This window comes from Aspergillus pseudonomiae (genome assembly GCF_009193645.1).
Source record: "Aspergillus pseudonomiae strain CBS 119388 unplaced genomic scaffold BDV37scaffold_142, whole genome shotgun sequence".
In the NCBI taxonomy this organism is placed as follows: domain Eukaryota; kingdom Fungi; phylum Ascomycota; class Eurotiomycetes; order Eurotiales; family Aspergillaceae; genus Aspergillus; species Aspergillus pseudonomiae.
Genome location: NW_022476134.1, coordinates 52,619 through 68,752, shown reverse-complemented (window position 1 = coordinate 68,752; position 16,134 = coordinate 52,619). Strand labels below are relative to the sequence as shown.

Genomic DNA, 16,134 nt, shown 5'->3' with positions numbered 1-16,134 from the left:
TCAAAGCGAGATAGTAATGAAATAAGAGCACAGAACGGCTTATAGAAGGGGATAGTCCATGAAATATGTGGAAAACTTCCGCATTTATATCATTCCCAGCGACTGGTCCATTATACTCCGCTAGAATGTCACCTTATCCCATAAGTTCGGAATTGTACCTCTGAGAAACGAACTTACGCGCAGCGATCAGCGGTGGCTATGTTCTATTAATATGACCAGGGTACACAAAAGCAAGATAACATCCCTGTCCGCTAACTGCTTACTCTGCTTAGATATTAGAAGCAACTGTGCCGCACCCATCCTTCCCCCCAAAGGGATCAGATAACTAGCGAAGTTCTGTTTCAACCAATTAATTCTGGCGGATTGCGCAGGTCTACTCCAGAAGAGGGTTTCGCCTGACTCGTACGCCAGCTGATTCCCTGTTTCTGTCTCTAGCCAATGATGTTTAATAGTTTGTCTATCCAGAACTTAGCGCGTGTCCGACCACTCTTCAATGATACACAGCTAGGAGATAGCGGCAAGCAGCGATTAGTCCAGATGACTCGTGCTTTGGCGATTTTATACAGGATATTGCAATCTACATAAAGAAGTCCCCGAAATGTTAACTATTAGAAGAGTAGCGTTGTCCGGTACTGGTTCGATCACTTCCTATCTAGTATACTAGGATTCTACTCCCGCTACAGCTGTGGCGTCCCTGGAAGGTATAATGGTGCGATCCCACATCATACCTGCTGACCAATTGCTTGAAAGGCATAATAGTACTGGCTAGCCTAGAAAAACAAACCAAGATCCTACGCAGAGTCATAGTTTTGATACAGTTGTGCACGTATCTAATGTGAGGATACTCGAAAACTTCAGAAGTAGGAGTTAAAAAGGTAGGGTAGGAACAACCCTTGGAAATGGTGAAGATATAGAAAACACACTAGGTACATGAGGTTGCCAGATTATTAGACTCCACTATAAAACGACAAGCAAAATAAAATAAAAAATTCCCCCCTCCTTATTAAACAATGCCACCCTCAGCCTTCCAGACACGCCCTAGACAGGGGTTTTGCATAACTGCCTTTTCCTTCGAGGATTATGTCTCTCCACTTCCAGCCGGGTACTTTTGTGGCGAGAAACAAAGTCCCTTGGTTGATGTGATTATTCATTGTCAAACTTGATCGATCATTTGGATTGTGAGGGAAACTATCATTTCTCTGATTCATCGGATCCCTGGGCCCCTGTGGTATCGTAGCCTCCTCGACCCATATTTTCCAGTTTAGAGTGTTGGCCTGACGGTTACTAGAAAGTATCTCTGTCAGTCCATATCCTGCTTTAATAACATGACAACTCACCACCACTGCACGAAATTCACTGGTAAAAACTAAAGGTACCGCCCCAGGGGGTGCAGCTGCTTATAAGATATTGAAAGCAAGTGTGTCCTGATGTTTTTTGGTAGGAAGATTTAGGGAGAGAAAAGGACGATATATATACTACTCTTCGTACATACGTAAACGAGACTGCCAGATAATTTGACATACAATCAATTTCTAGACGGGTTATCCAGCCACTCTTCTTTTCCATATCTATTTCTCCCCACTACGAATAGTGGTTTCACTTCAGCCGCTCTATACTCAACAAAGTAGGTTTATGGAGCCAGGGCTGTGGCGAATATTAACTGACTCGTGAGCAATCATCAGCGGTTACTCCACGAGTCTCAGAAGTTCTAGAATCACAGCCTTTATTCCCCACATAAGCCCAAGATGTAACATATATAGACACTTGATATCATTATAGGAAGCCGGTCGATAAAAGAACATGATATGCAGCGATCAACACTTGCTATGTTACATCGATACGACCGCGTTCTACGCAACGAACTAAATTTGAACGGAATTAGCCACAGGATATTGCGATCTACAGGGAAAGCGGCGACAAAGTGAGAAGCGTCTAGAGGCTTGTATAGTGTACCGGGATTTTGCTCCTGCTGCAGCCGTAGAGTCCCTGGAAGGTGTAATGGTGCGATCCCGCTGACCAATTGCTAGAAAGGCATAATAGTACTGGCTAGCCTAAAAGTCTGTAGCGTAAAGGCTCGGCTATGCGAGACACTCTGGACAACTTTCGTGGCCGCATGCACGACAGCGTCCCCAATCGCTTCTGACCACCACTTCTTTTTCACACCTACAACAGAATCGTCTCAAACGCATACATGGCAATTTCTCTACCCGGCCACTTTGATGGTTGTCTCTAGCCCTCTTGAATACTAGAGGAAGATTATCCTCGTTTAAGCCCTTCTCTTGTGTTTTATTAGCTTATGTATCCGATAGATAACTTTTATCTTACCATCTGGTAGTTTCTCAGAACTTTCCTTCTTTCTCGGAATAAATCCCTCCCTTTCTGCAATAGTATTATGGCGTTTTCTGTTCTTCTAAGGGCTTAGTGGACAACTTCTTAACAGCTTCCGTGAAAACATACAGCACTCATGTTGCTTATTATACAGATCACGAGGGAAATATCTTTTCTTGAAGAAAGGCCGCACAAGACACAGAGTAAGAAAGCCTAAGAGCCAGAGGACGAACAATAGTATTATAAAGGTATTCATGGTTATCATTATAAGAATGCTACAGGGCAAGAAACCCTGCCTTATATACTCCGGACAAGCTAACCCCGTATCATCACTACATGTACGATATATCTGAATCGCTAGTTTCTCGGCAGATGACTTTCGTATATACATTTATGGTATGTAACTAACCAACTGACAGACGAATTAAAGACAAAGAAAAGGGCAGATACAAGGAATCAGGGAATGACCAACCCAATGAGATCAGTCGGCCACAGCAGCATCCAATTCAGTGCGGGCTTTTACATAACCAAACGGAACGGACGCGCAGAACTTGAGGTCATTGTAGCAGAACAGCGCCTCAATCTCAGTTTCATCTGAGTCTGGTTCACTAAATTCGCGCGTATTGAGCTCACAATCGTCAAGAGGTATAGAAATGGGATACAGACATATGAAAGTGGCAAAGTGAAATTCTACCATCCACAAACCGGTGCATTTATCGACAAATGTTGGACAAGGGAAGACGATGTCGGTATCCTCTATGATGATTCTCTCATCTGATTGGAAGGAAGCTGTTCCGGGATTTTCGACCAGAGTACTTGCGTCAGACACATCGTCAGGGATGGAACTCCTGGTCTCCGTATCTTGGCCAGAGCCACAATCCGCTTGTGGGTCAATGTGAGTAGTCTCCACAACAGTGTGGGTTATAGCAATGGAGTTGTCCTTGTTGATATATGTGACAGCGGTCATCTACCGGTATGCCTATATTAGACCTTTCCAAGTTCACTGGTGCTTGATACTCACAGCTTCTATCCTTGCCCCAATGGGTATCTCACCCTCGAAGGAAGTTAGATCATCGCATTCCTCATCGGATTCTTCGTATCCTCGCAGGCAGCAAAGGAAGGTGTAGTAAAAAGACACGATTCGACGGATGTACATGATTAGAATGGCTGTTGAAAGAATATGTGTCCGTGCGAACTTGCGGTGACCACTTGGGATAAGGCTGGCATCTTTATAGATACGATTGCGCTCTAGGATATAGTGGATATTGGTCGATATCCTGATTGCTAATTTCGCACACGATGTTCGGCACAGGAAATAAGCTGTAAACCAAGGGGGGAAATCCTTTCAATAGGTCACCTCCGAAAATATAGTGGTTACTATTGGTTCCTGTCAGTTATAAATTAAAGATCTTAATATGACTGGCATGTCTACATCTGCAAGACAGAATGGGCAAAGTGGACAGAGTGGACAGAGTGGACAGAGTGGACAGAGTGGACAGAGTGGACAGAGTGGACAGAGTGGACAGAGTGGACAGAGTGGACAGAGTGGACAGATAGATAGGGTGTGGGAGCATTTAGAAACCCAATTAGTATTTTATTTTACTTTTGACACGAATAAGTAAATCTGTACAAGAAACAGTCCCTAGTATTGTGGCCTGATAAGCGAAGCATTGAGCGCTCAAATCACAGGGCTCGAAGTTTTCCTATCTCAATCATGGCATCTAGCCTGGCAACCCCACACAATCATCTCCATGCCACCTCTCTCGTACCCCACTGATTCCCAATATCACCCATACGTCAAAAAACATCATGGCCACAAAGTGAGCCAAAAAAAAAAAAAAAAAAAAAAAAAAAAAAAAAAAAAAAAAAAAAAAAAAAAAAAAAAAAAAAAAAAAAAAAAAATCTCACACCCCTTTGAAGATGGTGAAGGACAGGTTAAAGATATGGGAAGATGATGTATGTAGCTAGTACAAGGTAACATGTTCTTGATCTCTTCTTCCGAAACGTTGAAGTATCATTTAGTAGAGATATAATTCGAGATAATGTTATACTATCATATTCCAGAAGGATATCACATATAAGTTCAATGTGCGGATTTGTCGACATAGGACCATCTCGCCGAATGGATAACATATGCGAGTTTATTGACCAAATAGTATCTCCGGCTTTACTATTATCATGTCCTTTAGACACTCGGCCAAAGGTTAAATATTGAACCGCACGTTGAGTCCTCCGATTGCCCCTGACAAGCAGTTGTGCTCTTAATGTGTTTTGAACTATGCAAGAGCTTTAAAAGATATCCTGTTTTCTGCAAATGTACTACCGTATCCGGCAAGCAAGCGTTCCAGAGTGCGAATTGTTGACATACATTTAGGCTTCCAAGAATGAAATGGCGATTATGAGTCACGTGCATAAAAATGGCGAAATTAGCCACAGTGTGGCTGAGCGGGATGGGTACCTGAAATGTCGATAGTGGGGTTGGGCCATTTTCTTTCGAAGTCTTTTTAGAGACCTTCGCTTGATTTTATTGAACTACCCATCCGTGTGGGCTATTTGAAGACATATATATTTCAAAACGATACGCTTATAAAGTAAGTCCTGTCCAAATATTCGCTTTTCTTGCCACTTGGGTATTCCTTATTAACGACTCTGGTGTCAAGAACCCCCGCGTCAAAGGCCGACGTAACTCTAATAACGACACCCCTATCGAGTATGACAGAACTAATGACAGAAGAGTATTTGGTATGCTAACAAAGTCAACTCCTTGAAAGTTAGGCTAACAACTTTCAGCGCAAGGCATGGAGAAATCTCTCGGACCCAGCTATCTTTGATAAATATCTCACGCACCCGTTCACCACCTATAACGCAGAGAACTTCCAAAGGAATCTATATTGTTTCAACTGTGATGAAGTTAGGTTTCAGAACGAGAAGGGGACCATCTGGATCGCCAAGGGGAGTGGTGAAATCATACTCCCTCCTAAGATTAGTGTATTTATTAAGGGCGGGAGATCGCGACTTACAGATACGGAATAAATGTTAAAGGCAGAATGACGACAATTCTCTAAATGCTATCCTGGGAGCTTTCTGCATACAACCGATTCGCCAAATTTACCCCCGCATAAAATCCGATGCGCAACCGGATGATTCCATGATGTGGTTGTGCCCGCCATATCTGCATTGTGACACAGTCTGTCGTATCGACTAACAGCTGCTCCCTTTCCCAATTTCTCAGTTCGCTGTCCTTTATACCTTCGCAAATATCGCTGCCGAAGACTGATGCGATTGCCGAGACCGATGCTCCTCGCAAAGTAAAATACGCAAAATCTAGTGCAGACGGAATTAGAGGTTGCGTTCATGCATGTTCTAGCCCTTCATACCGATTTCTGGTGAGGCTGCAAGTGAGCCCCCAGTCCCTGAGCCCGAAGCGATTCCAGAAGAATTTGTCTGGGGCATGGTAGAAGAATTTGCGGAGAGAACAGAAGCAATTCTTCGGGCGGCGGTTGGAAACAACACATCAGCAAGTTCGATAGCCGACCCTACCTCAAGAGAGATAATTGTGTCTTCTGAGCATTCATACGGAATTTTTGTCCAGACACTTTCAGTTTTCTCCGAATAGTAACCATTCGCTCTTGCTGTTGTTCGACTAGGAGAGTGTTCAATTGCATCAGAGACAATATTACCAAAAGAATTGCGAATCGCGGTAATATTACTTAGATATAGGGAATAATGCTGTTCGCCCTCAGCCTCAGTTGTCGGACGAGATAATGGGTAAATTGTACGCATGAACTGTATAAAACGGGTAGCTTTATCAAAGTCATGTTTCCTAGCGATATTCCAAAGGAGTGACTGTGCATTGTTGTGGAGAAAATGCCTCCCCTTCTTTTGGTGATGCTCACGAAAGTTCGAGATATCAAAGGATGAGCAACTTCTCGGGGAAACACTCAGGATAAAAGGGAGGAAGATATCTGGATCTGTCTGAAGGACTTCCAGGTAAATTTGTCGAGCCCTTTTCCAACGATGTTGAGCCACATAGTCTCGGTTTTGACGTCTGCTGGTACTATGTTGCTCTGTGAGTATGGGTTTGAAGGCTATAGCTAAGCGCTCCTCCAGCAATTCGATGGAGCCTTCAGGAATGGTCTGGCTGCTATTGAGATTTGTCCATGTCTTGTAAATGAGATCCAAGATAGACTGAGTTGATCTCATGATTCTCAGGTAGTAAATTTGGTGATATGGAAGGAAAGATTAGTGGACAGAGTGGACAGAATGGACAGAATGGACAGAGTGGACAGAACGGACAGAATGGACAGAATGGACAGAGTGGACAGAATCGACAGAATCGACAGAGTGGACAGAACGGACAGAATGGACAGAATGGACAGAATGGACAGAATGGACAGAATGGACAGAATGGACAGAACGGACAGAATGGACAGAGTGGACAGAATGGACAGAATCGACAGAGTGGACAGAGTGGGGATAATCTTTAATTTAAAACTAGAAGACCTAGCTTTCTTGGTTGGTTGCTCACGTGATTAACGTTCGCAAGCTTGTGCTTGACTGGCTGTCCTATTGTGCTAAGTGGGTATAAGATAAATCCAATCAAGAATATTGCCCTTTTTGATCACGATGAGCTTCCAATAGAATTATACTCATAAGCGCCCACAAGCCAGTCTTCTGGGATTATCTATTGGATATCTGGAGACACTAGTCTGCCCGCCACAATCTACAGTGAACAAATTGGAAATAACACTGGATATTCTGTCCTTGCCTACAGCTTTCCCATCAGCTCACACTGCCAATCATCGCTACTAACCTCACAACTGGTACATTAGTTTCCCTGTCCTCGGCCAAATAAAGTAACAATCCATTCTCCACATGATCTCAAAAAGACTGCTCCGATCTGCAGCACCAAATGTCCTGACCACCGCAATAATTCATTTGGTATGCTGCCGCAATTGTGTAAGCTACTGTGAGATATCTCCTGCGTCAAACTGAGACGTCGAGCAGGCTCTAGGGACCCATTGGATGAGCTGGGCATACTAATGTTCTCGCGTATGAATCAAGGGGTCCGGTATAGCGCTATGACCATTCGTGTTCGATGGTCTACCAAGTTTCATTGATTAGCGCTTCCTAGAGCGCGAGTTGGCATGTGCAATAGTAAATCTTATGGCAATTTGGCGCATGTAGGTTCCAATACTCAGAATGCCCTCGAGCAGATAACTTAGTCGCTCGGTGCTGGTACTTTTGTCCACGAAACGATCGACCCAAGATATAAATACCTCAGCCCTGGGCTTTGTCCAACGGGTAGGTAAATATTACTCTACATTCTCTTCATTCATATCATTTCCAGCCAACTCTGATTGCAATGTTCCAATCAACTGCACGCCGTTTCTATCAAATAATCGGTAAAACCAAATTGACCGACCTCCCTCTTGAATGGCAAGCTCCTGTATCCCAATTTCTTGATGCAGAAGAAAAGGCGGTTAGTAATCCGTTATTGTATGACTTAAACATTAGCTTACAAGGTATAATAGGACCCAGAGTTCAAGAATGCCGAGATCAGGTATCCCATTCCAAAAGCCCGATTTGCTCCTGTGTTGAACTAATGGGACCTTAGGGGCTCCAGACCGCATCTCTCACACGATGACCCGAGCGACAAGGAAGATGTGATATCTGTCCGTCTCAAAGATGCAGATAATAAAACTATGCGAAGGATTCACATCCACCAAGATGGATCAGCTAAGAAAATCACCGGTTGAGTGCCAAACTGTAGCTGGGATGGAGAGGATATGTGCAGTTTCGATTGAATGTGCATTTCATGACTGAATAATCTGGAAACATCACAGCCTTGTCAAGTGTTCGTGGAAACGCATGTACCATTTCAATCACTGTCACGTTATATTGGTAGATGCACTTCAAATACAGAATGTGGGTTCAGTTATTGCATATCGGTTCATCTATGTTTTCTTTACCAATTCACGGAGCTCTTTCGACCAAAAATACAAGAAACATTGTTGACTGGGTTTTTGTTATTCAGCCGGAGGTTTTAGGCTTATATTTATCTTGTCGGTCAATCTTTATACTCTCATTTTAGGGCAGCCCCTCTTTAGTGGCATTCAATTCCTATGGACAGCCTTGTTCGTCAGCTCTGCCAAGCATTTAAAATTAGCTACCATTAGTCCGCTATACCTTTCAGCTGAAGGAGTGGGTCACCACTAGAAGAAAATGAGGTTTACCGCGGCTACCCTCCTTGGCGTTCCCCAATTCTAACCATTGTCAACCATTTTTTTTGACTGCTTGAATGCAAGCCACATTAGCTGCCATAGTTACTAAGTAAGGGGTTGGCACGGCAGATGACGTAATCATATTCAACCCAACAAATGCCAGATAAAAGCTAACTGTAGTGCCTAGTTCTTGTACCCATCGTTACCAAGCTTCACATTAGCTTAGCGATGTTCCACCTACTGCGACAGTTGCTCCAGCGCTCTGTTTTACGACGTGCTCCTTCACCGGCGCGGCATTTTTCTCAAACTAACTTTCTCCTTCTCGATACAACCCAGAAATTCGAGGAAGAAACGCTTCCGTGGTATTCGCCAGATCGTTTCTATCCCGTGAATATTGGTGAAATTTTTCGTTCGAGATACCAGGTGGTTGGGAAGTTGGGTTATGGGGGGTATTCTACAGTATGGCTTTGCAGGGACCTACAGTAAGTCCACTTCATTTTTGTTCCGCAACTAATGAGAAAAATTGACATTATATTAGGCAACATGGCTACGTCACTTTGAAGGTGTGCGAGCGCGATTCCGCCGAGGGCATAAGAGAAATGGAAGTCTACAATCATCTCAATAGCCTCAACGCGCGCCATGATGGTGCCACGCTTATTCGAACAGCGCTCGACAACTTCCAAATAAGCTCTTTAGAAGGCAACTACCAGTGCTTTATTCATATACCATTGGGCATAAGTCTTTATGACTTCCGGAATCAGCTCGCTGCGAAAGTTCTTCCTGAGAAAATACTTAAATTGACTTTGTTACACGTTCTTTTGGCTCTTGATTTTCTCCACACAGAAGCAGGCATCATCCATACTGGTATGATCAGCCCGCTATTCTGTAACGGCTGATTCTAACACTGGTCCATACTAGACATACAAGAAAAGAATATCATGCTTGGTATTGAAGACAAATCAATCCTGGCTGATTTCGAAGAGGGCGAGAAATCTAATCCTAGTCCCCGGAAGATAGTTGGCGGTCGAATAACCTATTCCTCACGCAAACTCAGAAGGACTAAGCAACATGGTCGACCTATACTATGTGATTTTGGCCAGGCTCGTTTTGGCTCAAGCACATACTTTGGAGATATTCAGCCGTATATATATCGGGCCCCTGAAGTGATATTGCAGATGCCTTGGGATCATAAAGTTGATATTTGGAATTTGGGGGTCGTAGTATGTAGTTCACTTTCAAACCACCGCGTTATCTATCACGATGACCAGCCCGGTCTTTTCGGACTAACATGAGGACTGCCACAGACGTGGGACCTATTTCAAAAAGGACATCTATTCTACGGTCGGGATACAGACAAGCAGAATTCCGATGGCCACCACCTTGCTGAGCTGATTGCGCTTCTTGGGCTACCACCAAAGGACATGCTTCGAAAGAGCGACTATGCTGCAGGATTCTTTGATGACGAAGGTTTGTTTATCAGTACTGTTTTATTGTTCCTGATATTAACCAGGTAACACTAGGTAATTGGAAAGGGGTCGTTCAAATCCCATCGATGTCGTTGGAGGACTTAGAAGGGAATCTCGAGGGCTCGCAAAGAAAACTGTTTCTTCAATTTATGCGCAAGATGCTTCGATGGCGACCGGAGGAAAGGGAATCGGCAAAGGAACTCTTATCAGATCCTTGGTTGAGGTCTCCTTAACCTACATCAACACGGAAATTTTGGTTTTTTCTGTGTCCATCCAGTTTTGATCATCTCTCGGCGAGACATTTGCCCACCTAGACAGGACTCGAACACACACTTATATAATCAACTTCTGTCATAGGATTGTATAATCAGCTCTTGGAGGGAAGTATTAATGTCCCAAGGAGTAACAATGGTTTTCTAGGGAGTGTTGCCGCTCCCAGCTCCGTTAGCCATGTCAACAGATATATATTCATCTATGTGCCTGACGGGCCAATAAGATGCCCAAAACAACCTAGAAGTCACTTACTGCGGGTTAGAGTAGGGGCTACGGATAATTGAGGGATGTACATAGTGATAACGGCTTTGCAGAGTCTACATACATGGGACAACCGGATAACAGCGAGGAGAATACGCCAGTGCCTCATTACAGCGTACGTAGATCTAATCCATTCGAGCTCTACCCTGAAATAGACGACAGCAACGAATAGAATAGCTGCGTGAGTAGAGTCACTGCTCTATTATAAATCAGCAATGGCACGGCTGTCATGAAGAAGCAACTGAAATACGCGGAATCTGCCTTGACCACGCCAGGAGTTGGCCCTTCATACCACCCTTACACTCTACATCAAAGGATGGCACCGAGAAACTGCCCTTCAAATGTTTAACTTCCAGGGCGACGACAAAGCCAACATATTCTCCAGTGGTAGTTGAGGACGTGGGTGTCCCTCGCATGAATAAATAAGACGTCGTCTCTTAAAGCTTACCCACAGATTCACTGTGTATCTTGGAATATTGAACTTGAGATGCCTGGCTCCGATGTTTGGAGTGTTTCGCGACTTCTCGCCTGGACAAACCGTGTTGTCATTCCGGGCACTTTGCGTAATAGCCGCTGGAAGACAAAGTACACACCCGGGTGATGATGCTGCCTAGGTCGCCAGTTTGAGCCAGAGTAGTCAAGCACGGTTATCCTCATCGTCCGTACTAGGCTCTAAGGAGAGGTTTGCATGTGGCTTGTACATCGTTCAGAATGCCAATATACTATCACCTTTCCCGCGAAGTATTAATCCTCTTTTCTCCTGAAGGTCGTACTCCAGTGCACCTGGATCGCGCCAAGACTTCTCCCTGGGTATTCCTCGGAGAATAACCTCTCGATCTCTTTCCAAGACCGCTTCTCATACTTCTTCAGCTTCAGCAGAAGAGTGTCCTCCTCCGGGGACCATTTAATACCCTTTCTCGAGTTTTCTATTACCTCCATGCTACCCCGCGGCGCTTGCTCAATCACGTCAGGGAGAGTAGAGTGACTGGCTGCCCGCGCATCTTCTTGTTCAGATACTGTGAGAGAATAGTCTGACATACAACGTGGCAAAGCACCTTCGAAAAGCCAAGAGAGGAACTGCAAACGTTCATCAAGTGGTAGAGATAAGAAATGAGAACGAAGGCCGGTGAAGGAATGCTCCCTTGTTGGTAATCGGAGAGGAAGTCGAATCCGTTTGGCAGCTCTTCCTCCCGATCCCGATCGCTGTGTCTTTCGCTTATGTTTTTTAGACTGTTCGCCATGGAGGTTCTCACTTGTGTCGTTAGAGCAAGATGTGTCGGCTTCACTGTTGTGATTGGAAGAATTCAATTGTCGATGCCCCTGGGTGCGAGGGTGGTCGCTTGTTTTAGTATTACCACCCTGGCTGCCGGGGTCTTTGCTGGGACTCCGGAGTTGATCGGGTGTGTCGCAAAGAGTTGGAGGTTCAGGATATGGACAAATTGTCTCTGGAAACATAAGATCATCACATTGCTGGATATGTTGGTGAAGGCCGCTAGCCTCCTCCTCCCAAGGCTTATTGTCGGCAAGGATCACTGGGTCAATGGGAATATTGCTCTGTAGACCTGGAAAGCTGAACTCTTCCAAGCTATCCTCTGAGCTAGTGCTGGGTGAAGATTGGCCAACCCCTGCGGTGTCTTCCGGAAGGAACGGTGGCTCGATTGGAGCATCCGTGATATCTTCGAGATAACAGGGTGGAATTGGATCCGAATTTGATGTGCGATCTACTGGATAGCATGTAGATATTGTGCCGTGCTCGGGGATTTTCGAAGATAGCGTGTTCGGCAGCGGTATAGAACACTCCCTTAGTGGAGGTTGGGAGTTCAACGTACACGGCCGAGTGTCTGCACTGATACGCAAGCAAACTTCGGCCGGTGGCCGCGCTGGGAGGCAATGTTTGGGAGTGGGCAAAGTGCTTGGAAAGGAATCATGACGAGGCTTGTAGGGAGGGGGGGTATCGAGTTTTGGGGTGGGTATGGGAGTGCGCGGAGCGCGCGAAGTGAGGGATTTATGGGGTGGGAATGGTTTAGTGTGAGGGGGAGCCCACGGCTTGAAGTTGTTTATGTGGAATGTAGGGAACATGTTACAGAAAATGAGGTATTTCGGCAGGAAAGGCGTTGGGGAGACAGCAACAGGAAGATGGAATGGAAATTGAAAGGAAGACTGTAGGTGCCAAGAAATAAATCACAATACCGGCAACTCTTTGCAGCTTTGACTGGCCTCTTTATATGTGCTCTCGGCGCGTCGACTCGACCATTCCTCCAATCCTCCAATCTTACCGGCCGCGCGGGGGGACCACCGCCGATGTTTCCATCTTCATCGAAAGTGTCGCTTGTAGGCTGACATCCGGTGCCCTACGCCAATAGCATACGGTCATGCCAGCTCCAGGTCTCACATGTCAAGAGACAAAGACATACACTTCAATACAAGAAATGCGGCAATTTCGCTATTGGCTGGTAAAACAAGGCGAGAGCACGTAAAGAGAATCAGATCGTGGGTCAATGCACAGCTTTGAGAGGAGGAGACGCAACCTAGGTCACCCGAGCCTAAGGATACTGGCCATCCCAGGTATGTGGATGAGCGGTGGCCCTTTTCCCTGTCCAGAATCCCAAAAATCTGTGCATACAGTGATCATGAGGCTTGACGCAAGGTATCAATAATAAAAAATGCAGAACAGAGGAAGCAGAACTCGAAAACAACGAAAGAAGAAAAGAAAAGACCGGAGAGGAGACGGGGGAAGAGACCGGGAAAATCAAAGGTCAAAATCACCGATCAACTCGCACACGCTGAGGCAAAATCCATGCCGGCAGTAAGATCCCAGTAGCTAAGCAGGAGAACAGTGTCAGAGGCGCCATGGTTAACCCAAATGCCAATGAATCGACTGCTAAAAATGCCTCAATTCCATCAGATGACCCGTCGGCGACTCCGTAGCTGAAAAGGGCGAAAAGAGGAGAGTGGGAAGTGGGACGACATCATACCGAAAAAGGGCAATCATCGGATAACGCGGCACCCTCACAAGGGGGCAGTGCATTGGGGGCGAGGGGACAGCAGGGGAGAAAGCGAAAGACAAAGTGCGTCGTCGTTTGAAGGAGAGGTGTCAGGCTTATATAGATGCCGCGGATTGTATTAGGCGGCGGGGGAAGCCCGCAAAAGCGGCGAGAGAGCAACGCGATTCCCAAAGTGGCGAGTACTATACCGCAAGAGGTAGGAACATATCCGCCGGTAGCAGGCGGTGGCGGGTGGCAGATGAACCGTGCAATGGGAGCCGTTTTCAGCGCCCCGCTAACCGTGTCAACGGATACTATATTATATTATAATAATTTATACGCGCTTAAACTATATATATAAAAATTTAAGATTTTTATATTTAACGCGCTGATAGTTATAGCGGCGTAAAAATTAAGTTTTTAATTTCTTATGGTATTTAATAAAAGTATATATCCAATTTTTATTAACAGTAGTAGGCGTATCAGTAAAACCACATTTTAAAAATAAGATATTAGCTATTTCTCGTATATGAGTAGGTCGAGAAGGTACTCTACACTAATCTAGCGATAGAATCCAGTGTACTAGTAAATTCTTCTTATTTTAAGTTAATTTATAGCTATTAGCGCGCGTTTCGGCTTGAAAAGTATAGCTATTTAAATGTCTTCGAAAAATAATATATAAAATATTATAGATACGTGCTACTTCAGCTATAGTGCGAATTTCTTATTTTTTAATAGTTGAAATTGCTAGTAGAATTTTATCTTCTTATTTAATAGAATCTTTTAACTTTCTGGCTACTTTTGGTGGCATAGTTGGTGGTTGAAATATATAGATTCTTTAAGTGTGGTTGAAATTAGTTAACGTAACCGCTCGCCCGGGATAGCCACTCGCCCGTGGATTATGTTAAAAGTTAACTAGAGATGAAGAATCACTAAATTAGGGCTAATTTAGTATTTGTATCCATACTGAGGTTCATTTGGTTGTGAGCAGGGTACCCGCTGTTGGACTAGAACATCACAAACAAGGGGACTTTTCGGCACTTTCACCGTCAATCTTGATCAAATTAGATTTGATCCACAGGGATTACTCCATACAAACCCTATGGGTCATTCAGATAAATTCCAAGAGTTAAATCTATAGGAATTGACATGCGAGCTGATCAACCTCTTCTTAATGTCCCAATCTACGCCGCGAGCCTTTTACAATCTGCCATTGTCCTTACCTCCTCTTCCGTGATCAACATATATTTTCTTTGTTCCGCAGAAAACATCATATCCGCTCCTCGAGACAAGATAGACAGAACCAGGTTTCCCACTACAGCTATGTTTCGGCGCCCGAGAGAGACTGAGCCCGACAGGTTCTCAAAGAGACTTAGCGAAACACTTCAACCTCTCACTGTGATTCCTTGGGGCGGGCTCGCAATGTGCTATCTGGGCGTCCCCATCGCCATTGGGGTAATATGCAACCTGAGAAGTAAAACGGTGAACGTATCCTTTGCGCCTGCTAACCATTTTCCTATCCCTGTAGGCCTCTATGGTTGTGGTGCAGGACAATGACTACACCGCTGCCATTGAAAAGCTTGAGGGCGCAGGATTCAATCGAAATGTTCCAAATCGCACCCCTGCCCCCGAAATTATGGAGAATCATCCCAACCCACAGCAGATGATGGAGGAAATCAATGCTGGCTACCAACGCTTGGATCAGTCTTGTGCCGTATTTGATTATCCACAAGGTGATCCAGAAAAGGGCTTGCAGTTGTATCTATTTCCGAACTCCTTTGCACATATTTTTCGAGACGAAATCCCCCGCTTTTCGGTCGAGATACGAGATACAGAGCGATTCGAAACCTACGGCAATTTGCACTACCCCTTAGAACAGGCACTAGTGGAAAGCTTTGTGAAGGCTGCGATCGATGAAGAAACAAACACTGGTTTTTCTGCGTGGGGCGAGTCACTGAGAGCCTGGGTATCTCTGATGACAGGATACCTAGAGGTTGATAACGATATCATCGATCATTGCCCGGATAAACAGGCAGTCGAATGGTATAGTCATAACTTTGGTCGAATTCATGAGGCAAATTTCGGTCCCATTGATCGACGCGTTACAAAACGCCTCGGCTCAGGAAAAGAAATGCCAGTAGATATGAGGGGGAATCCTATTTAACAATGATTCTCATTCAGCTACAACGAGATGGTGTGTTCGTGCTAGTTAAATATTTCAGCAAGGCAATTGAATATGATGTCCTACTTTTAGATTCGTACAGGGAAACAAGAGGGATTGGCAATCCTCAGGGAAGCGATGTTCTATCGGGGCTCAGGATTGCACCGAGGCTGAAATAAGCAGATCACTGTTCGAGAAGGTAACATTCATTTCGGGGGTTATTTCACCGATGCAGGTTCATCCATAGAAGAGTGCACAAATGCCCAGGTTTCAGTTTTGAACTTTTGCATATATTCAACGTTCGTTTCCAATAAATAGCGCGCGGCAATCAAAGAGGTGGTAGGGCGCCTAGAGGGCACCGTTAATGGTTACAATTCCATACTGCTCCTCTAGCTCCAACTATTTTTAGTAGATAAGTGATACTTCCATTGCAGATA

The 16,134-nt window shown here is 44.8% G+C and overlaps 5 protein-coding genes across 5 annotated transcripts; 2 read left to right on the top strand and 3 right to left on the bottom strand.

The window, feature by feature from the left end:
* Nucleotides 1-2,809: 2,809 nt before the first annotated feature.
* On the bottom strand, nt 2,810-3,484 carry BDV37DRAFT_289144 (uncharacterized protein; the record flags this gene model as incomplete). The annotated part of the gene is made up of 2 exons (XM_032088398.1): nt 2,810-3,295; nt 3,350-3,484. The coding sequence occupies 2 exons, from the start codon at nt 3,482-3,484 to the stop codon at nt 2,810-2,812; spliced, it is 621 nt and encodes a 206-aa protein (XP_031935094.1).
* A 1,264-nt stretch (nt 3,485-4,748) lies between these two features.
* On the bottom strand, nt 4,749-6,715 carry hrmA. Its single transcript, XM_032083726.1, has 4 exons — nt 5,707-6,715; nt 5,119-5,653; nt 4,989-5,070; nt 4,749-4,919 (listed from the first exon to the last, which is right to left on the bottom strand). The coding sequence occupies exons 1-2, from the start codon at nt 6,529-6,531 to the stop codon at nt 5,390-5,392; spliced, it is 1,089 nt and encodes a 362-aa protein (XP_031935093.1). The 5' UTR covers nt 6,532-6,715; the 3' UTR covers nt 4,749-4,919; nt 4,989-5,070; nt 5,119-5,389.
* A 1,860-nt stretch (nt 6,716-8,575) lies between these two features.
* BDV37DRAFT_48864 (kinase-like domain-containing protein) lies at nt 8,576-10,774 on the top strand. Its single transcript, XM_032090753.1, has 6 exons — nt 8,576-8,686; nt 8,740-9,034; nt 9,091-9,416; nt 9,471-9,772; nt 9,857-10,019; nt 10,073-10,774. Exons 2-6 carry the CDS (start codon nt 8,781-8,783, stop codon nt 10,249-10,251), a joined length of 1,224 nt encoding a protein of 407 aa, XP_031935092.1. The 5' UTR covers nt 8,576-8,686; nt 8,740-8,780; the 3' UTR covers nt 10,252-10,774.
* Nucleotides 10,775-11,132: 358 nt separating this feature from the next.
* BDV37DRAFT_48786 (uncharacterized protein) lies at nt 11,133-13,007 on the bottom strand. Its single transcript, XM_032090752.1, has 2 exons — nt 12,967-13,007; nt 11,133-12,903 (listed from the first exon to the last, which is right to left on the bottom strand). Exon 2 carries the CDS (start codon nt 12,629-12,631, stop codon nt 11,297-11,299), a length of 1,335 nt encoding a protein of 444 aa, XP_031935091.1. The 5' UTR covers nt 12,632-12,903; nt 12,967-13,007; the 3' UTR covers nt 11,133-11,296.
* Nucleotides 13,008-14,859: 1,852 nt separating this feature from the next.
* Nucleotides 14,860-15,700, top strand: BDV37DRAFT_276677 (uncharacterized protein; the record flags this gene model as incomplete). The annotated part of the gene is made up of 2 exons (XM_032085602.1): nt 14,860-14,991; nt 15,065-15,700. 2 exons carry the CDS (start codon nt 14,860-14,862, stop codon nt 15,698-15,700), a joined length of 768 nt encoding a protein of 255 aa, XP_031935090.1.
* Between the last annotated feature and the right edge of the window lie 434 nt (nt 15,701-16,134).

What these genes read in the sequence shown, in the direction of transcription:
- hrmA (XM_032083726.1), bottom strand. Translation starts at nt 6,531, where the DNA reads ATGAGATCAACTCAGTCTATCTTGGATCTCATTTACAAGACATGGACA. An exon ending in TTGCAGCCTCACCAGAAATC is followed by an intron (nt 5,654 to 5,706) that starts GGTATGAAGGGC and finishes CCGTCTGCACTA; the next exon opens with GATTTTGCGTATTTTACTTT.
- BDV37DRAFT_48864 (XM_032090753.1), top strand. Translation starts at nt 8,781, where the DNA reads ATGTTCCACCTACTGCGACAGTTGCTCCAGCGCTCTGTTTTACGACGT. An exon ending in TGGCTTTGCAGGGACCTACA is followed by an intron (nt 9,035 to 9,090) that starts GTAAGTCCACTT and finishes ACATTATATTAG; the next exon opens with GCAACATGGCTACGTCACTT. An exon ending in AGGATTCTTTGATGACGAAG is followed by an intron (nt 10,020 to 10,072) that starts GTTTGTTTATCA and finishes AGGTAACACTAG; the next exon opens with GTAATTGGAAAGGGGTCGTT.
- BDV37DRAFT_48786 (XM_032090752.1), bottom strand. Translation starts at nt 12,631, where the DNA reads ATGTTCCCTACATTCCACATAAACAACTTCAAGCCGTGGGCTCCCCCT.